The sequence below is a fragment of the Aspergillus nomiae genome (genome assembly GCF_001204775.2).
Source record: "Aspergillus nomiae NRRL 13137 chromosome Unknown contig00029, whole genome shotgun sequence".
NCBI classification, from domain to species: Eukaryota; Fungi; Ascomycota; class Eurotiomycetes; order Eurotiales; family Aspergillaceae; genus Aspergillus; species Aspergillus nomiae.
The window spans coordinates 1-20,373 of NW_015378084.1; the positions used below are offsets into that span (position 1 = coordinate 1).

A 20,373-nucleotide genomic window follows, 5' to 3' on the forward strand; every position below is an offset into this window, starting at 1 on the left:
CTTCCTCTCTCTCTCTCTCTCTCTCTCTCTCTCTCTCTCTCTCTTCTTTTTTTCTTTTTGGCTAGTCGCTGTCAGATAGGGACAGTAATACTCAATGCAGTCAGTCGTGGCACAATGATGAGATGATAAGGTTGTAGTTCTGCTTCCCACTTCCCCCTCGTAATAACCATGAAGCGAGAGTTGTATGCAGATGTCCTCACTGTCAAATCTATTCCCCGGTGTTACTTTTCATCATGACCATGCTCCAACGGGTCTGACCATGAAAACGATGTGGAATAATCATCGAACGTAGAGATGGTCATTCCAACGACAATACTTTCACTTAGCTGGCCCGTATAAGATGCAATGGTTTGTTCTGTTTCGTCACTTTTGATCGATACGTTCAGAGACTGATCCACAAGCTCATGGATATTGGTGCTCGTGATATTCTCCTGAGAGTAGAGCCTAACGCTTATATCTTCGCGGCTTTCTGGGATGCCATGCTCCGAGGAAATCATCTCTGGGGAGCCTACCCAGATACACCGAGAGCGCAGCTCTAAGTTCCGAAGAATATTAGCGTCGGAGACGGGCCTCTCGAGCAGTTCCCACGAGTCTGGAGGGGGAATAGAAAGATCATTGCAGATTTCATTGAGGCTTATCCAGGTGCGCTCCTCGAGGTTACCATGGCGACGCTCGCAGAACCGACAAGCCTTGAAGGTGCATGGAAGAGCAGGGTGTGGGTGCTGGAGTAGCTGCGAGGTTTGCTCAGGATGGTCGAGGCGAACCGTTGATTCGCCGGTTCTGGAAGCACTCTCATCCCGCTGGCTGACATCCTCCACCAACTCTACCCATGGGTCATCCTGATTGTGACCGGTTTGCGCACTACGCTCTGCATAGAGCATAGAAAGTGGTGGAGGTACGGGGCCTCTTTCTCTCTCCGCCGTCCTCACGACGTTCAACTTCTGGTGAATCACGATTTCCTTCTGTTCTGTCGTATAGTGACCATCTTCCATGGCTTTCAGTATCCAAGGACTGAGGAATGGGCCGTTTATGGGATCCAAGGCATCAGAGAAGCCCGAAGTGTCCTCAACACAGAGGTAGAGCCATCCGAGGAATGGCCGTCTTCCGCATGAGTTGCATGTTTCCATACGGTCAATGCAGAACTGGCGTTCTATCACACTATGATGACAGCGATGCTGGCGGATAGCTGACTGGGCTGTCGGAGGAGCCATGAGCGGATTTCCAGTATAATAACTCTGATAGTCGAGAGATAGCTGGATGTCCGAGACAGGCCGAACGTAATCTTCTTGGGTGGGAAGTTGACGCTGGTCGGCCAGGGGATAGATGGATGCCAAAGGAGGCACTTGTAGGATAGAAAGTAACTTAGTTTGAATACCAGTGTTCTCTTCGGAGTTGTCCTGTTCATTGTTTGCCATAGCTCAAGATGGGATGGAATGAATAGGAGAGAAGTGCGATGGGAAATGAGAACATAGTATGGTATCACACTGTAACAAGAAGAGCCATATTAAGAGTAAGTGACAACATTCACTGGAAAAGTGGTAAAGGTTGCGCTCTGTGACAGAAATATTGAAGTTAGGCAATAATACCTAACTGTCATACTGAGAGATAACTTCAAAGAAGTATTTCTTTTTAAGTGGTATATTTACTTTCTCTTGCAATTTGTCTTTCTTGCGCATACCAAGTTAATCAGGACCAGATATATGGATTCAATATTCTGGGACATTGATGTAAAACTTCAAAGGTATGGTAAGACATCAGGCTGCAAAATATATAGTAAGTTCATTCTTCAGGTATACCAGTCTCTGGATATCATGTTAATTGGAACACCGACCAAATCTGACACATATCTTGAAACCCTATTTTATTATATACTTCCTTTTGTCAGTCTTTTTCGCCCTTTGTAGGTCCACCATTGCTTTGCTTCTGTAAGACTCCATAGTCCTTAGTCCGTAGTCTTGTTACCTGTATCAAAAGATAGATTATGAGTGAGAGCAAGAAAGCTCCAAGTCAGTATACAAAGTATATGGATGCGACAAAATCCAACGCGTAAATGTGTAAATGTGTAGATATAATGTGATCTTTAACAATACACCGGGCCCTTATATAGAGAAGGAGATGATTCAAAACAATCACAAAAAACGATAGAAAAATAAAGTTTCGAGCGTGCTAAAGCGATAGGCTATCGGAGGTGACCGACAGGTAGCGGACAAGCGCAGTTGGTTGCGCATAGTAAAATTAGCAGGTAATTTTGGAATTTAATTAACAGCAATATAAATAAGATCTGCCGACACTCGTGGCCGACCTATTGACCTGTCGCCCTGAGAGATCCGATTTATCCTCCACTTTTCCCTCCAGCTTTTAAATCCCCAGGTCCAACACCAACTATTTTGTGACGGTCTCTCCTTGGAACAAGGCTTTCCTTCTTGTATCTTTCTTATCTGACACCAGTTTGTGATAAATGACCTGCATATAAGAGAAACCCACAGGTTCTCCAGATCGATACATAATTTCGTCATTTATTGACTGTCTATTTTTTAATTAATCGGTCTAATTCCCTCGATTCAGTTAAGTTCTTATTGTTCTACCCTTTATTTACCTTACTTAACCTCGGTAAGCTTTCCGTCCCCCCAAGCTGAGACCTTTTTTTCGGTCTGGAGAGTTCCAGCCTCCTCGTTCCATAAACAAACACAAACAGCAGCTCCGCCCCTGTTCCTTTAGTTCCTGGCGGGACTTTTTGTTTTTCTCCAACCCCATACTCAATCTCTCACCGAGTTTTCTTTAATCCCCCTCTTAACCCACTTCGCCCCATATTCAACTGTTCGTCATTTGAAGTCCTATTGTGCGCATTATTGTCCGTGCGGATCGTGTATTAACTGGTTTCTCAGGCACCACATTAACACCCGTTGCCGTCAATTCCGCCAACGGATCTTATCGTCCCTACATTCGTCTCCCATTGCCGACGCCATCGCATCAACCGCCACTATGTCCGTAAAATTTCAGGACCAGGTCACGCAACAAGTCACGGACCAGATTAAAGGGCAAATCCAGGGACAGTTTCAGGAGGAGGCCGTAAAGGGGATTCGTCAAGACACAAAGGAATTGGTGCACAAAGTCGGCGAACGCTTGACTGGCGGAAACCCTCAAAATGGCTATATGGCTGTATGTTCATCCTCCCTCCCGGAGCGTCGGGTCAGCGATTGATCTGGTCGCGGTCGGTACGATCGCAACTCGCTGACATGGGAAATGCTCGCATTTACAGATGTACCTGCGTCAGCTGCAGAAGAACCCTCTGCGCACGAAGATGTTGACGTCGGGTGTGCTTTCCGCATCTCAAGAATATCTGGCCTCGTGGATCGCGAATGATGTCAGCAGGAATGGGCACTACTTCAGCGCCCGCGTTCCAAAGATGCTTCTCTACGGCATGTTCGTCGCTGCCCCGCTGGGCCACTTCCTTGTGGGCATCCTCCAAAAGATCTTTGCCGGCCGCACAAGCCTGAAGGCCAAGATCCTGCAGATTCTCTTTAGCAATCTCATCGTATGTTTCCCAACCGCGTCGGGTGTCCATAGATCGGGCCTTCGATCTCTGGAATGCGCGGATGCGCTAACCAAAAACGCAGATCTCCCCCATCCAAAACACAGTGTACCTGTCGTCGATGGCCGTTATCACCGGCGCGCGTACCTTCCATCAGGTTCGCGCCACCGTTCGCGCCGGTTTCATGCCCGTCATGAAAGTCAGCTGGGTCACTTCCCCTCTCGCACTTGCGTTTGCGCAGAAGTTCCTCCCCGAGCACACTTGGGTGCCATTCTTTAACATTGTTGGTTTCTTCATTGGAACCTACGTCAACACCCACACCAAGAGGAAGCGCCTCGAGGCCTTGAGAAAGGTAAATGCCCTCTTCAACTGTTACATCTCAGACACTAATTTGCAATTTTAACTAGCGTTACGACCAACGTCGTAGCGGCCCAGGCGGCCCAGGCAGTGAATACGAGACCAAGGATTACCGTTAGTTGTATATACATCCAGACCCTACCCATCCGGCTCAAGCCGAACGATCCGGCCGCCTTCCATATCCTCGGCCCATCCGCTCCATACCTCGGATGAATAGATGCATTATGTTGCCTCAAGGCAAAGGCAAGCCGAAGGCACAGACAGTCTATTTCTTTCCCCTCCCCGCCTCCAATTACCCCTTTCGCATGTCTGACTGGTTCTATTCTCATGTTCTATTCTGATTCGGCCTCAAGATGATTGCCTATCTCGTGTTGTACCGAGTTGAAGATATGTTTGACTGTTACGATGAATGTTTTTCTTAGTCTCTGCCTGCAGCTGGCGATATACATAACTTGATAGTCCATAGTGCTGCTATTTACCCACCCTTTGCAATGTGATATTACAAATTACCTTCAATTTCTATCCTCGGTCTCGAATAGTTAAGAATTATGAGCTTCTCCTGCAAATAGTTTGCGAATGTTCCTCAGACTTGTTGGTTGAAAGAGGCGTAGAGCCCGATATAGTTGACTGGATATAGAGAGCTGCTAAAAGTAGAATATTGCTATTCCAGGGTACATATAAGCACCCACTCCCATTAACGATCCACCAGCAACCATCACTCCACCTCCATATTATCCCCTCTCTTCTTCTGCACCCAGGCTACAAAATCATCAAGCGCCCCAGGCCATGCACCATCCGCACTCCACCACCCAAACCGCTCATCGTCAAGAGTCTTCCGCATAAAAACCTCAACCTGTTCCCACAGATCCTTGTTAACGGGCTTCTTTCCGCGCTCCTCCATAAATTCAATCCACCAGTCTAACCATGGAGTCGTCTCCGTCTCCCACTGGACTCCGCCCTTGTCCGGCGTAAAGAATAATTTCCACTGTTCGGCTGCAATCTCAAATTGGAGGTTCCGCTGGCCCTGCATCCGGCAGAGAGGGAAGGTATAGCGGTACACGCGACGGAAGAGATCTGGCTGCGTGGGGATCCGCGATCGAAGATCGTCAGCATGGGCGACCATTTTGTCGATGGTGTCACATCTGTTGATTAGGTTAGATTATCTCGATTTGCGGATTCCAGTAGCGGGTATTGGTGGCGTTGTTACCCAACAGCCTCCAGCCATTCAAAAATCCCTCTCGACTAAACTCGCCCATCGATGGTGATTTCAGAAGTTCTGCGATGCCGAGACATGTCACTTCGTCTAGTTCCACTTCGATATCGCCGAGAAATTTCATCGCCCCTTCAATGCCGATGCTGTCGGGGTTTTCATCCGGGGAGTCTGAGTGGGATTAGCTTGAAACTAGTGTATCCTTTCTGGCCAGCTGCCTTACCTCGATAGCTGTCGAATATCTTGTTGATGGAGGAGGTGGCGCCTCCTGCCCCCTGGGGGCTCTGGAAATACCTGAATCTTGTCAGTAAACGTCATGTGCGCCGATATGACTGACTTTCGCCTCTTTGAGGCACGGGTAGGAATGGCCGATGGAAGACATGAGTATTTCGACTTTCCAGAACGGGTCCTCATCTTGACGCTTGTGAGCTTGAATGCCTATCTCGGCCATGTTCCCTCTGACTTTTTGAAGGGATCCAGACGTTGTGATGACACAAGGATGACGCTTGGAGATTATTTAGGTAATGGCGAACCTCATCTGCGTCCTGTGCCCTTATGTGCCGAACATATACATGACACCCCTGGTCTACGAGGCCCAAGAGTGTCCCATATGTGCTCCACAAGTGGCAGATTGTGGTAAGGCGCCACATAGACGAGCTAGACTTCGAGGTAAGTGCGAATTACTTTAACAGCCCCCAAGCTGGCTCGAGACACCGCAGTCTTGTCTGGCGGGTATTACGCAATTGGCTGCTAACATTGGATAGAAGACCAGCTAACAGTGCTCTGTCGTGTGCATAGGATGCCCAAGAGGACGATGGAGAATCAATGCCTGACAAGTTACGTTCCCTTGCCCGTTTACCTGCCAAAGGCGGGCGACAACTTGCTGCAACTGAAAAGAGCATAGCCAGTAAACACCGGAGCACAGAAACCGTCCAGTCATTCAACAAGAGAGCCTGGCAATTCCACACTGCAGTACGGCAGAATTACAGAGCCCGAGAAAAGCAAAGGTCCAGCCATGGATCGGGGGGAAAGACAAGGAGAGAAAAAGAGAAACAAAATATCTCAGCTAACTTACGCATCAATTGCTTCTTCGACATTCCACCTAGATGCTTTTAAGAACTATAAACGAAACATCAGCTATTGGACCATGATTATCACACGTGACATGGAAGGTTATATGTGCAACTTGAGACCAACAATGCCTGCGGTATGCTGGGAAAGAAAAGTATCATACCTTGGCTGCTACTGCATCCTTGGCTTGTGTAAAGTTCATAAACTGAGCTATTTGCTGCCTCTGAAGACCCGAGTAAGGTGGCATGGTGGGGTTGCAGACGGGCTTCAGGTACGATCTTCTATTGAGTGCTAAGAAACCTGAACAAGGGATGTGACAGTGAGTGAAATTAATAATCAAAATAGCAAGATATTAAAGGACCTAGTAATTGTTCAGCGCAGCAGAGATTTTGCGAGAAGTAGTAGACACAATGATGGCTGATTAGATGCAAAAGTTCGTATTGTCGCTTTTGGAGAGCTGACTGATCACTGATAATGCACGTGCCCCGCAAACACATGGACTGATTATCTCCAGATAACTTTCTGTGACAACCGGCAGTATAAATAATTATTGGCTCATTAATTTTTCAGATGCTTTGGAATTCTCATTCATTCTTTGTCTATTTGTCTTCAGATAACCTCGATCCATTGTATTCCCGCGGCAAGCCGTGTGGCCATCAGCGTCCTATCCTTCCCACCAATAAGCCTTAAACTATTCCATGTGCATGGGGTAGAAAGTTTACATGGTTATTGAACTAAGTACTTGAAGAGGTTAAGGGAGACGATATATCAGGGAACGTCAGAAGGGATATAACTAGGTTTAGGCAAGGTGGAAACGAGCTGTTGTAATCGCATATGATTACGGATACAGTATGCTGAAGAACAAAGGTAAAAACTTTTCTATTGAAACAGACAGATGACTCCAGAACTCCTGCGAGAATCCCCAGGTATCTAGCATCCAAATTCCATGAACGATCCCGCCTATGCAACGATTTTCCTTTACGTCGTAAAGAGGGTATCTTCCTAGGCAAAGGTCAGTAAGCTGCGATGTGTGCAAGGGCTTTCACACTCAAGATGTAACATACCTCTCTCAGATATTCTCCTATATCTCCCTGGCGGAAAACGGTAATGGCTGTTGGTTCCAATTTCCTCGCTTCAGCACTAGACCGGGCGGTAACTCCAAAGCCCTGAGACAATGTTAGTAACTTATAGCGCCATACTCTCCGCGCCAACGGCCGTCTTACCAAAGGAGTATCATTCGAGTTGAAGACAACAACACCTGCGTGTTCTGGACAATCGTCTGACCACCGATTGACGTGCGCCTTTACCACATTTCCACCGTACAAGAAGGGCATCTCTCCGTTCTGTTTGATCCAGACCTTGTATCTCGCGTGGGGGGCAATCACATCCAGGGCTGTAGAAGTCAGAGATCTGTTCATTGATCGCTAATGGTTGGTGGGGATCTTACCGGTGATGTGCAGCCTGAACTGGCCACTCTTAGTAAACTTTCCGATGCAGGTACCAAGTGAGAGAAGATTTGCGCGAGGAATGGCCGTCGAAAGATTGGCCAAGGACAGTCTCATATAATAGACACGATTTCCATGGAGACGGAATACATATCGGTCATTGGGGTCATCGGATGTAGTGATGAGGTTGTTCAACGAGCGACCAGTATAGTTGGCAAGTTTCTCGAAAAGTGTTTTCGTCTCTTGTTCAGTGAGTTGACGCATTTTGAGTGATTGATACGGGTTGTTCACAGTCGAAGAAAAGCTCCGCGGACAAAAAATCCAGAAAAGTTTAAGGTGGAGAGCTTTTGGCATGAAAGTCTTGGCACCGCAAAGAAAAAAAAAAGTTTCGGACGGGAACCGCTCAAAACCAACCATCGACCCTCAACCACGACAAGTCGGTTGCTCAATAAATCGTCATGGCTCCAGGACGCACGAATAAAAGGAGACGCCTGAGTCCTCCTGGTGATGAAGGCAATGGCACCTCGAAAACCTCCAAGGGCTCAGCCTTGAACAACTTCTACAGCAACGCTTCCGAATGGGATCTGGAACAAGATTACGAGCGCCGTCCACGCAAATTGGGCAAGAAAGATAAGGAGAGGACTAGGTTACCTATCAAAACTGCGGAGGGTCTGCAAACCATTGAGGAATCGGAGCCTGAAGAGTCTGACAGTTTTCTTGGCACCGATGACGATGAGGAGGATGTAGCCTCCGGCGCCGAGGATGACATGGACGAGGATGAGGAAACACCTGCGGAGGAGGAGAAGCCCAAGATTCCGATGAAATTACAGATCTTACAGGCGAAAGAAGAACTTGCAAAACTGGCGACTTTGATCAATGAAGACCCGGAGGAACATCTTGGCTCTTTCAAAACAATGGCTGAAATGGTTAATAACGGGGCGCACGTTGCAATCAAGAAGCTGGCTCTTGCCTCGCAAGCTGCGATATTTAAGGATGTGATCCCGGGCTACCGCATCCGTCCGCTCAGCGATAGCGAAATGTCTGCTAAGTTATCGAAAGAAGTGCGCAAACTGCAAAACTACGAACAATCGCTTCTCTCACATTATAAACACTACATTCAGAAGTTGAGTGAGCTTACAAAGCCGTCTAAAGCCACACAGGAGGGTGTTGATCCTAGCTTAAAAAGTCTTGCGATCAACTGCGCTTGCAACATGCTCCTTTCCGTACCGCATTTCAACTTTCGCGGGGAGCTCTTGAAAATTCTTGTCAACCGGCTCGCAAAGAGACAAGTGGATGCTGATTTTGTGAAATGTCGGGAAACACTCGAGGAAGTCTTCGCAAGAGATGAGGACGGAGTCGTCTCCCTCGAAGCCGTTCGTCTCCTGTCGAAGATGATGAAGGCGAAGGAATTCAGAATCAACGAAAGCGTCTTGGACACCTTCCTGCACCTCCGACTACTCTCCGAGTTCTCTTCTAAGGCATCAAGAGACCGGGTCGACCGTGAGCCAGAGGAGGATACATTCCGTGGGAAGAAGAAGCAAAAGAAGGAATTTCGCACTAAAAAGGAACGCAAGATCCAAAAGGAACGCAAGGCCGTGGAGAAGGATATGAAGGAAGCCGACGCCTTGGTTTCCCACGAGGAAAGAGATAAGAACCAAGCAGAAACTCTGAAACTTGTGTTTGGGGTCTACTTCCGCATTTTGAAACTCCGCATTCCAACTCTCATGGGCCCGGTACTCGAGGGCCTTGCTAAATATGCGCATCTGATCAACCAAGATTTCTTCGGCGACTTGCTCGAAGCTCTGAAGGACTTGATCGGGCACGCCGATCGAGATGAATTTGAAGGCGACGACGTGGACGATGAGGATCCTGAATCTGCGACAGTATCCAGAGATTCTCAGCGTGAAGCCCTCCTTTGTACCGTCACTGCCTTTGCGCTCCTTCAAGGACAGGATGCTAGCAAGGCGGCAAACACACTCCATCTTGACCTAAGCTTTTTCATCAAGCATCTTTATCGCTCCCTGTACTCTCACTCAATCAACCCTGACATCGAATTCAACCCCGACAAGTCTCTTCGGCTCCCTGATCCAGATGACAATAGTTCGACGCAGCAATTTAAGTCGAGGAACAAGGTCAACTTTCAGACTCCGACAGTTCTGCTACTCCGCTGCCTCCAGTCCACACTTTTGTCCCGCGCACAAGGCATACCACCTCCGGTGCGTATTGGTAGCTTCACTAAACGACTCCTGACGATGTCGCTCCAGGTCCCTGAGAAGTCCGCCATTGCCACGCTTTCCCTTCTAAACCAGGTAGCGAAGCATCACACAAATCGTATCTCTCCATTGTGGCACAGTGAGGAGCGTAAAGGCGACGGTGTATACAATCCCTACGCGACAGATATAGAAGCAACCAATGTCTTTGCTGGGACGGTATGGGAAGGAGAATTACTGCGACTACATTACTGTCCCCAAGTCCGTGATGCTGCTGTGGATATGGAGAAGATGATCTCGAGGAAATAAAGCATTGTCATTATGACTATCTGCAATGTATTAACATGACGTTTCATTGCCATTAAAAAACATATTCCTCATGTCTTATCCATTAACCGGAATGTTCCCTTCTTTTTCCTCTTATGTTCATTTTATGCCCTTTTTTTGGTTTTTTGTTTTTGTTAGCCAGATCATGATACCCGGTAATCTTAGAACACGTGAGCAGGTCAACTGCACGCGTCAATCTGAAATGAAATCTCGAACCATTACCGATATTTGGTCCAAACCCTTATCCTGTTAAACTCTCCGATGTTATCCCTATCCATTCCATAATCGGCGCCAATACCCCCTTTGAATTTCAACCCCCAAACGACCATCTTAGTGCGCTAAGCCATATCATAGCCACTTACCCCAGTCAATGCTCCAGCCCAACAGACTATTGAAGAAATGAAATCGTCACGGCATCATAAATGCTGAAACGCAAATAGCAGTTTGGAAATGAACTGATAGTTTCATATTAATCGTCTTCTGGTTTCTCGATGGACTTGTATGCATAGGCTGCCTGGTACCAGATTGGTAGGCTCGGCTCGCTCGCTTCAGACTCTCTGGGAGGAGGGGTTGGGCCACGATAACTAAACGAAACATCTGAAGCCTGAGACATCCGTGCTTCGGCGAAAGCTGTCAACGATGAATCTTTTGTAGAAGATGGGTGGCGCGAAGCTGTTGAAAGAGCAGGGAATCCCATAGCAAGATCCTGCTGGTTCTGCCTGCGACTTGTGGACTTCGAAGGACTTTCAGTCGAGCTATCAATCCAATCAAACGATGCAGCATTTCTGGAGCGAGAAGTCAAGTCCTGAAAGGATCTGGAGGATCGTAGGAGCTGCCTGGGTGTCATAGTATCTTGGCTATTGAGGCGCTCACGTTCAGCCATGATCTGCTGCTGGGCAGGGTTGCGCAGGGCAGGATGGACTCTGCTGGGGCTAACTTCCACTTGGCGATGCTCTGCCGCAGTACTAGCAATGGCGCTTGTCTGCATAGGGGGTGTAAATGGAAGTGGTTCTTGCTTCCTGGACTCTCGCTCCTCAGAAGTTTTATCATCTTCGCTGCGCTTGGTAGGGGGCAAGGAGTGGCTCGCAGTTTTGCTTTCGCTGCTACGTCGATCACGGCCACGACGGAAAGGATAGAAAAGGCCCATCTTAGCTGGGAACTTCATGATCTCAGCACTTGCTTTGTGAACAAGAGTTTGGCTGCTAGTGGCTCTTTCCTTGCCTTTAGTGGAGCTGCTGAGTAGAGGTTCTGGACTCCCAATGGATATTTTGCTAGGGTCTTTCAGGATGAGTCTTCTGGGGTGAGACTCAGTGAAGTGATTCTTCCAGTCATCGCCATGGGAACTTGGAGTGGGGAAGGCTGCCATAGGTGTTGGAACATCATCAGTAAGCGTGTGTTCCTCGGCGTGTTTGTTCAGTGCGACAGATTCACAGTTGTGTTCTTCCCCCCCTCTGCTCTCTGTTTTCTTTGTCACCACATCTTCCCTCCTCATCTGACGAGACTTCATCTTCCTGAACTGCTGTGGCCTTTCATTGTCTTTACTCCCTTTGGTGAAGTCTGGACTCCCCTGCAACCTGGTATTCATGAATCTTGCATCCTGTGCCGGGTTGTGGGGGAGGTTGGACCTTACGGTCGAAGCCAACGCGTTGATCTCGCCCTTCAGCTTGTTGTACTCACTCTGGAAGAGCTGTGTCATCCTGTCTTCCATATGACGCTGCTCGCGCTGTATAGCGCCGACTTGAATCTTCACTTCCATCGTGACCCTCTGCAGCTCCCTCGTCACTTCAGTGTCGCTCATCACTCGGTTATTGAGCTTGCGCATAAGATCGGACAGATGTCCTGTGTGCCTCAGGATTTGATCCGTTGACCAGTTATTTGTGTTTTCGAATGACCGGGCAAGCTTGTTGGCCGTACCATCAACGTGGATGTGAAGCGAATCCATGTAGGTGGATATTTGCTGCTCTAGGGTTACTGTGTTTTGGTAGCCCGGGTGCGGTGGAGGAGGAGCATAGCCTCCGTGAGTCGTCACGCCAGAGTAGAAACGAGGATCGTCCATAGGGAGTTGAGAATCGAAGGACATCCTCATATGTGTTGGGTCGAAGTCAGGTTCAGCCTGTCCAGGACTTGAGGCCATATGCTCCCGTGATCTAGTAGATGAGCGCCTGCTGTTCTGTCCGGACGGAGTAGTTCCTTCAGTTTGGTCCTGTATTTTGACAGACAGTGGCCTCTGCTGATCCGATGAGACGACTAGCGGACGATTTTTCTCCATCGTGCTCTGTTTGCGTTCGCACGATGAGGACACCGGTGCAATGCCTTCTGGCGCGTTGGACGTCGATGGCTTGTACGAAGCTGGACTGTCGGTAGAGGTGGCATCAATTTTTGGCTGAGAGGGAACTGATGGTTCGTTCTCCACATTCATACTGATATAGCGTCGTTCCGCATCGACAACCGCTGGATGGCCCCTGCTGGTATCGCCTGTGCTGGCTGGAGGAGACGAGCCGTCAATCAAGACAGTGTCAAGGCGTGTCATGGGCTCTACATTTCCTACTTTGTGATGAGGCCGATGTTGTTCCTCTTTGTCTTTAAGAGTTTCTGCATCAAGCCCGTCATCACCCTTAGTCTGCTGTGCAGGGCAGGATGTGGCGCTCTGTGGGGAGCTCTCGAAGCTACCTGAGTCCGAAAACCTAGTGGTCTGGACTGGAGCAGATGCAGGGTGCACTTCAGGATCTCTGGGCTTGGGGACATATAGTCTTTCCTCATCGAAGTCAAAAGACCCAGGCGGCGATTGTTTAGTCTTCTCAACCTGTGGAAATCCAATGCTCGGTGGCAGTTGAGGCATAGCGCTATGTGGAGGGTCTTGAGCCTTACGAAACTCCTTCCCAAGCTCCTTGAAGCTGAGTTTGGATCTCAGCGTCGCGATCATGGACTTTTTCTTTTCACCTTCGACCTTTGTACCCGCACCCTTATCACCAGGATGGGGCTCCGTGGCGCCCTGTCTCTTCAAACCACCCAATTTTGTGAGAACATTCGGCTTTGAAACTGTCGGCTCAAGTGCAGGAGCAGAACTGCTAACAGCCATAAGACGGGGCTTAGGCATCGGGAGAGCGAGTGCCTCGTCGTAGTCCAGTCCAGATGATTTTCTCATCGTACTGGGTCTTGAAGAAGAATAGGACGCGGTTGGACGGGTTATCACTACTCGCATCAGAAAAGCCAAGCCAACAACGAAAAGGTAGGGGAGACGGGGAGACACGACATACCGGTGTTAGGATCATACCCCAACTCACCAAACTCCAGCTTATACAGCTCCCTTTCACGAATATGTTCTTGCTCACGAGCCCTCATCTGCGACCAAGCATTGCCAGGGACGGTGGGCACAAGAGGCAGTTTGACCTTGGGTCTCTCTCTCAACTCCTTCTCCTCAGACTCAGATCTAGTCTGAGCCTCCTGATCTTTCTCACGGTCCGCCATAGCGAACAAAGAAACAGAAAACGAAACAGCTACTTGAAGATAATCACCAAAGCAAACGAGATACCTGAAGAAGATGTCGTTGCGTTGTTATTGTTCTATTGCAATTACGTTGGTCTGTCACGTCGCGAGATGAAGATTTGAGGAAATCAACATCCAGGTGTTGCTCTTTCACTACAAGAAACACACAAGTAAACATGATTTTGTATGTGGCGAAGCTGATGCCTTCACTGTATGTGTTGCTGGGGCACGCGCCACAGCGCGAGACGTGAATTTCACTCACACACCCCCAAGTGACGTACATGAAATTGGCTGTGGCTGTTCCCTTTTCTTTTTCTTTTGTTTTTTCTCTCTACTCTTGTTTCACCAGAGTTATGGAATCGGGGGATTTGGAGTTCGGGGCTTGTCTTTACTTTTCCTTCTTTTTGGTGTCTCGATCAGAAATGGCCTTGCATTCTGTCTGGATAAGGCGTGGGATATGTATGTAACGTACAAGACCCTTTAGATGTCTTGCTTGATATCAGTTGGTTCCGGACATTGAGAGCGAATATACTTTTCTGAACCGGGCCTCGACTTTCTTAATATAATAATGGCGATGTGTAGGTGATTGACTCCTGCTCTACCTACTCCGTACATAATCCAAGAGGGCTCCCGTAGAATATAGGACTTCTCTTTTACACAAATCTACATTTCAGATTTGGATAGTCAGTGTGCGAGAATGGACGTTGCCCGCTCAAAGAATCAAACGACCTGAGCAGACGTTGCGAAACTTGTGTCCAGACTGGACAAGACTTTTAGTGATAAGGAGACCAGATTTGTCAGAAAGAACAGTCGTCATATTTTAGCAATCTAGATGCTGCCTTTCTCTGCCTGTCTTTTACTACTAGCTCTTTTTATCTTCTCGCGTTTTATTGCGGGTTGACCGTACTTGTTTTGTTACTACAACAGGAGCAGGCTTATCCGAAGGAGTAGACATAGTCCAAGAACAAAACCCATTGAAATAATCTTCAGTCTTCATTATCATCAATCATAATCATATCACTACATACTGGTAGTCGTAAATCAACGGCAAAACTAAACAAGTTTTGTTAACTACTATCAGTTTTGGCACAACAGACGCGCAGTCAATAATCGAAACATTCTGGAGAGGAGAATAGAAAACATAACAGATAACAATAACCTGAATTGATAAACGCACACAAGTCAAATACAGGGGAATCAAATTAAGGCAAGTAAAATGAGTGACGAGAATCTTGGGCAACAAAGTCGGGTATATGCATGCCAAACAGATGCATAATTAGTAACAATGAGTCAGGGGGCACTTTCAAATCACTTAAGAATCAGTGATGATGATATGCATGGAAGTGCGAGTGATGATCACACTGAAGATTTACTGGTCGCTCTTGGGGCGACGGCGGAAAGGAGAGAAGATGGCTCCAAAGAAGTTGACAAAGACGGCGCGAAGGATGACCTTCAACCAGCCGTCATTCTTGGCGTTGCTGAGAGTAACAGCCCGGGTCTGGCTTGGAGAACGAGAGGTGTCATCCTTCTGAGCCACGGCCTTGTCAGCAGTGGTTTCCGTCGTCGTAGCGGGTTCAGCAGAAGTGGATGGTTCACTGGTTGACGCAGCTGGCTCTTCGGATCCTGAACGTGGTGCATTGATATCAGCTTCAGGCTTCTTCGAAGCAGGCAATGGTGTTTCCTTACTGGTTGGTGGTTGAGACTCAGGAGCTGGGCTATCAGCCTTGTTGGGCTGAGACTCTTCCACAGACTTGGAGCTCTTGGCCGCAGACGCGGTTTCTGGCTCCTTGTCCTCGTGGGACGAGATAGCCACCCCAGCAGCAACAGCGCCTGCGGTAACAGCTACCGCCGCACCAATCAGCTCGGTTGAGACGCCAACCTTTCCATCCTGTTCAGGGGCATCCTCCTTCGTAACCTCAGGGACAACCTCAGCTGTTTCAGTGCTCTGTTTCTCAACAGGAGGCTCTCCAGAAGAAACTGATGAAGGCTCCTCCTTCTCGGCCTCAGCAGGGGCTGCTGCTGCTGGCTCGCTGCTAGGTTCTTCCTTTTGAATGGCCACAGCCTCTTCAATCTCAGCCTTGGGTACAACCTCGGGTTCGGTCTCTGGGGCCTTCTCTTCTGCAGGGATCTCAACAGCCACAGTCTCAGCTGCAACTGTCTCCTCCTTAGGTAGCTCAGTCACCTCTTCCGGCTTCTCTTCGTGGAGCTGCGAGACAGTAGGCTCAACCTCATTCGACGTGACTTCCTCGGGGACAACAGCCTTAGAAGATTCAGCAGTCTCCTCGACCACATCCGATGAAGTTGGCTGCTCAGCAGACTTATCAGCGACAGGCTCCTGCGCGGGCTCTTCGGTAGTGGCCTTTTCAACGACTTCCTCGGTAGCAGGTGTCTCAGCAACCACAGGCTTCTCAGTCAGGGCTGGGGCCGATTCTTCAGCTACGGTCTCGGTTGCTGGCTGTTCAGTAGAGTCGTCCACAAGCGTTTCTTCCACCACTGACTGCTCAACTGGCTCAGATTCGGCTGCTTGCTTCGTGACAGGCTCTTCAGTGGTCAACACTTCACTCACGGGTTCAGCTTCCTTGGCGGGCTGTTCCGCAGCAGGTTCCTCCGTAGAAGGCTCGACAGCGACAGGTTCCTTGGCAGTAGCAGGTTCCTCTACAGGCGACTCTTGGACAGCAGGTTCCTCAGGGGTAGGCTCTTGGACAGCAGCCTCTTCAGCAGCGAGCTCCTTAACAGACTCCTCTGCACTGGCTGCGCCGGTTCAGCTTCCTGGGCGGGCTCGGATTCAACTGGTTGCTCAGCGACGGGGGTATCCTTAACGGGTTCTTCGGGGGTCGCTTCCTCAACAGCAGGCTTCGTCTCCTTGGATTCTTCAGTGACTGGCTCCGTGGTCTTTTGCTCGGTCACCTCAGCGGGCTTTTCTTCCGTTATAGGCTCTTCTACCACCTTGGCGGGTTCCTCAGCTGCCTCCTTCGTTGTCGAATCCTCAGTAGCGGGCACTTCAGAGATAGGTTCCTCCTTTGTCACGTCCTTAGAGGGCTCCTCGGTGGTTGTTTCTTCCACGGCGGGCTTCTCGGGTGTAGGCTCTTCAACGACAGGTTCACTAGTTGTAGCCTCCACCTCAACAGGCGCTTTCGCAGTGACTTCCTCTGGAACTTCCTCTTCCTTAGTGGCTTCGGCAACGACCTCGTTTTCTTCGGCAGGGGACACCTTTGCGGCCTCTTCGGTGGGTTTTTCCTCAACGGAGGGTTGAGCAACCTCTTCCTTCAGGGCTTCTTCCGAGGCGGGCTCAGCCTTGGCCTCTTCCACCGGCTTTTCAACGGGCGCCTTTTCATCCTTAGCAGCTGGCTCTGAGGTCTCCTCGGCAGACTGTTTCGATTCTTCCGTTTCGGCAGCAGCTTCAGCCGTAGTGCTCTCTGGAACGGACTCCTTTGCCGGTTCTTCGGAACTTGTCTCAACAGGGGCTTCAACGACAGGCTTCTCAACTTCGGTCTTTTCTGTTGCTGCCTCCTTCGCTGGTTCCTCTACTACAACATCGTCAGCTGCAGGCTTCTCGGTGGTTGTCTCTTCCACTGTCTTCTCGACACCGGACTCCTTCGTCGATTCGCTGGGGGCATCTTCGGTAGCAGAGGCTTCGGTAGCGGGCTCTTGAATAACCGATTCCTGAGCATCCGGAGCTGCGGTGGACAGGGTCTCCTTAGGCTCTTCGGAAACCGGCACCTCCTTCACTGTTTCAGCAACAATTTCCTCAGTAGACGGCTCATCCTGAGCAGCAGTGTCGTTAGTGGCAGGCTCCTCAGTAGGTGTCTCCTTAGGCGCCTCCGACACTGCCTCCTCTTTGACAGGCTCCTTTACCGGTTCTTCAGCAACGACTGGTTCAGGGGCAGCAGGCTCCTCAGACTTTTCAGCAACGGGTTCTTCCTTAACGGTGTCCTTAACTGGTTCTTCAGTAGTGACTGGTTCGGGGGCGGCAGGTTCCTCAGACTTTTCAGGGACCGGCTCTTCCTTCGCAGTTTCCTTCACTGGTTCTTCAGCAACAGCTAGTTCAGCGGTGGAAGTATCCTTAGCGTCTTCTAGGGCGGCCTTCTCCTCGACCAGTTCTTCGACAGCGGGCTCCTCAGCTACAATTGTTTCAGAGGCGGGCGTTTCTTCCGACTTTTCAGGGGTTGTCTCTTCCTTGACAGGCTCTTTGACCGTCTCCTTAGGCTCTTCCGCCACCGACTCCTCTTGAACAGGAGCATTATCCGACTCGTCGAGCTTCTCAGCTGGCTCCTCGGTGGCGGACGTCTCCTTCAGCTCTTCGGTGGTCTCTTCTTTAACGGGCTCTTCAGCAGAGGGCTTCTCGGAGACTGTTTCTTTGAGCTGTTCCGGTGCCGTCTCCTCCTTAACGGATTCTTTTACTGGCTCTTCCGTGGCGGGAGCTTCCTTGGGTTCTTCAGCGGTTAGCTCTTCCTTGGCGGGCTCCTCAGAAGGAACTTCCGCCTGTTTTGTCTCAGCGGGCTCTGTGGCGGGGGCCTCCACCTCCGCAGTCGGTTGTGCTTCGACAACAGGTTGCTCCGTAATGGTTTCAGTTGCAGTAGATTCGGTGATGGTGGGCTTCTCGGGGGTCGACTCTTGAGTGGGGGTTTCCTCAGCCGTGACTTCAGATGCGGACGTCTCAGCAACAGGCTCCTCGGGTTTATCTACTACTTCTTCAGCAACCTTTTGCGGCTGAGATTCCTCTGATTGCTTCTCGGCTTCGACCTTAACATCGCCGTTTACAACCGGCGTCTCCTCGTCCTCCTGAGTAGGGATGGCTGCAACTTCTTCGGTTTTCTTTTCAGTTTCTTCCTTCTCCGCCACGGGCTGAGATACATCCACCTTCTCCTCAGGCTTCTCTACCACTGGCTCCGACTTCTCCTCGGCCACGGGCTCCTCCTTGCTCTCGGAGGTCTGCGCGGCGGGTTCAGTTCCATTGACTTCTGGCTCCTTGGTGCCATTGGAAAGAGCCTCCTTCGACTCTGTCTCAGTCTCTGCTTTGGCATCAGTCTTGACAGGTTTTTCAAGAACTTGTTCGGTCTTCTGATCCTCGGCAGGAGACTGGTCAGCCACCGGGGCATCGTGCTCAGCGACTCCATTGACGCCATTCGACTTGTGGACGCCATTCGTTACCGGCTCAGCCTTTGTCGAAGCTTCCGTCTCGGGTTCTTTTGTGCTCTCCTCCGCCTTGTCACTGACACCATTCTGGACGGGCGTCTCCGGCTCGGCCGCAGGCTTGACGGTAAGGTAATTGTTGACCAGGCCCTCAGTTCCAGAAGCTATGGACCCAAAGCATTGGTTAGCCATGTCGTTATTCCCGAGGTAGTTATGTTGAACAAATTGCTGAAGCCGTTTCGAACTTACCATTCTTTACAGACTCATCGTGAAACCAGGAGCCAGTCGCGCCTTCTCGGAATCTGTACTGGTATTGCCCCGGAGCCACCTTGAAATCCCGGAAGAAAAGGTACTCGGTCGAGTAGAGGCCCGGGTCTAGTTCCGATTCAACCTCTATCGTCTTAACATTCAGCTCCAATGGCTCCCATTGTGGTTCCGAGAAGGTACCAGCGACGAAGATAGTAGGGGTATCAGTCGGACGACGGACAGAGATAGTAACAGTCTCAGCAATGGATTCCACCATTGTTATGATCGTCAAGGTCGTAACAGTCGTTAAGTATCAAACAACAGATCAGAGCGTAAGAGAGGCTTTAACAATTACACAGCAACAAGGATATCGAGTGAATCGATGGAATAATATACAGAAAAAAAACAGAAACGAGGAACGAAAAGAGAAGAGGCCTCCCGGACAATGGGATCGGGTAATAGGGTTGCGAGAGGTAAGGGAGGTGAAACTTTGAGGGGCGATGGAGGTGGGATTGGTCAGATCAGGATGTATCAGTTTGATTGATGATCAAACCAAACGCACAATTGGGATGTAGTTGTACAGTAGTAAGGTAGTTAATGAGTTGAGGAGGGGAGAAGAGAGAAAGAAGAGAAGAAAGGAGAAAGACCGAGTCAATCATGGGTAACATTAAAAAAGAAAAAGGAAAAGAAAAAAAAAAAACAGAAGGGTCCCCACTCAAAGTGATGGAGGAGGGAGAATTCCGGACTAAGATGGTTAGTGAGGTTGACTGATGGAGGGACTGAACTCCCGCTAGTGGCCGAAAGGCCGTTAACTTAGGGATTAGTTTGGCGGGGCAGCGAAGGAGTTGTCACAGTGATACTGATTTCACCCGTCTGTGATTGTTTTGCTTTTTCTTTTTTAATTCGTCATCTATGCCACATATATATATACAATATAAGCTTTAAAGAGGGGGTGGTTTTGGTCCAGAGACAGAAGTTTACAAGAAAGAGAAAAAGAACAGCTCTTGATTCATGAAGTAGAAGTGATATGAAAACGTAGAAACCACTCCGAACGAAACTGTAGATATCAGCAATTGAGTCATGTTGGAGATAGACAAACCTCGGGCTAGATACATTGCTTACTCCTCTGGACGGGTTCGCATGGAGGGGACGCATTAAATTATCTGCAGATCTTCGATGGCTGCGTGATCCCATCGTCTCTGTACGTCACTGGTTACCGACTGGAAAGTGCGGTGAGTGGGCGGCGCCAATCACGGGAACAGCATAAAATATGTTTCTTAAACCGATTCAGGAGTGGGTAAATATCCAGCCAGTGATTGACTTGGTGATATACAGCGCCAATTCTCCAGAGTATGC

General features: G+C 49.3%; 7 protein-coding genes across 7 annotated transcripts; 2 read left to right on the forward strand and 5 right to left on the reverse strand.

Moving 5' to 3' along the window:
* Positions 1–221: 221 nt before the first annotated feature.
* On the reverse strand, positions 222–1,415 carry ANOM_001894 (uncharacterized protein; the record flags this gene model as incomplete). The annotated part of the gene is made up of 1 exon (XM_015547151.1): positions 222–1,415. The coding sequence occupies one exon, from the start codon at positions 1,413–1,415 to the stop codon at positions 222–224; it is 1,194 nt and encodes a 397-aa protein (XP_015410465.1).
* Positions 1,416–2,752: 1,337 nt separating this feature from the next.
* Positions 2,753–4,382, forward strand: ANOM_001895 (Mpv17/PMP22 family protein; the record flags this gene model as incomplete). Its single annotated transcript, XM_015547152.1, has 4 exons — positions 2,753–3,159; positions 3,260–3,535; positions 3,618–3,884; positions 3,940–4,382. Coding segments are annotated over 4 exons (945 nt in total), but the record flags the coding sequence as incomplete, so codon positions are not given.
* Positions 4,383–4,489: 107 nt separating this feature from the next.
* Positions 4,490–6,574, reverse strand: ANOM_001896 (defective in cullin neddylation 1 family protein; the record flags this gene model as incomplete). Its single annotated transcript, XM_015547153.1, has 6 exons — positions 4,490–4,550; positions 4,575–5,031; positions 5,102–5,270; positions 5,323–5,393; positions 6,175–6,218; positions 6,334–6,574. Coding segments are annotated over 5 exons (888 nt in total), but the record flags the coding sequence as incomplete, so codon positions are not given.
* A 377-nt stretch (positions 6,575–6,951) lies between these two features.
* ANOM_001897 (ribosome biosynthesis protein NIP7) lies at positions 6,952–7,879 on the reverse strand (the record flags this gene model as incomplete). The annotated part of the gene is made up of 4 exons (XM_015547154.1): positions 6,952–7,172; positions 7,235–7,336; positions 7,394–7,563; positions 7,618–7,879. 4 exons carry the CDS (start codon positions 7,877–7,879, stop codon positions 7,149–7,151), a joined length of 558 nt encoding a protein of 185 aa, XP_015410462.1. The 3' UTR covers positions 6,952–7,148.
* A 194-nt stretch (positions 7,880–8,073) lies between these two features.
* Positions 8,074–10,134, forward strand: ANOM_001898 (nuclear export protein Noc3; the record flags this gene model as incomplete). Its single annotated transcript, XM_015547155.1, has 1 exon — positions 8,074–10,134. One exon carries the CDS (start codon positions 8,074–8,076, stop codon positions 10,132–10,134), a length of 2,061 nt encoding a protein of 686 aa, XP_015410467.1.
* A 487-nt stretch (positions 10,135–10,621) lies between these two features.
* ANOM_001899 (uncharacterized protein) lies at positions 10,622–13,620 on the reverse strand (the record flags this gene model as incomplete). Its single annotated transcript, XM_015547156.1, has 2 exons — positions 10,622–13,344; positions 13,410–13,620. 2 exons carry the CDS (start codon positions 13,618–13,620, stop codon positions 10,622–10,624), a joined length of 2,934 nt encoding a protein of 977 aa, XP_015410466.1.
* Positions 13,621–15,007: 1,387 nt separating this feature from the next.
* On the reverse strand, positions 15,008–19,294 carry ANOM_001900 (PT repeat family protein; the record flags this gene model as incomplete). The annotated part of the gene is made up of 3 exons (XM_015547157.1): positions 15,008–16,335; positions 16,377–18,935; positions 19,021–19,294. 3 exons carry the CDS (start codon positions 19,292–19,294, stop codon positions 15,008–15,010), a joined length of 4,161 nt encoding a protein of 1,386 aa, XP_015410453.1.
* Between the last annotated feature and the right edge of the window lie 1,079 nt (positions 19,295–20,373).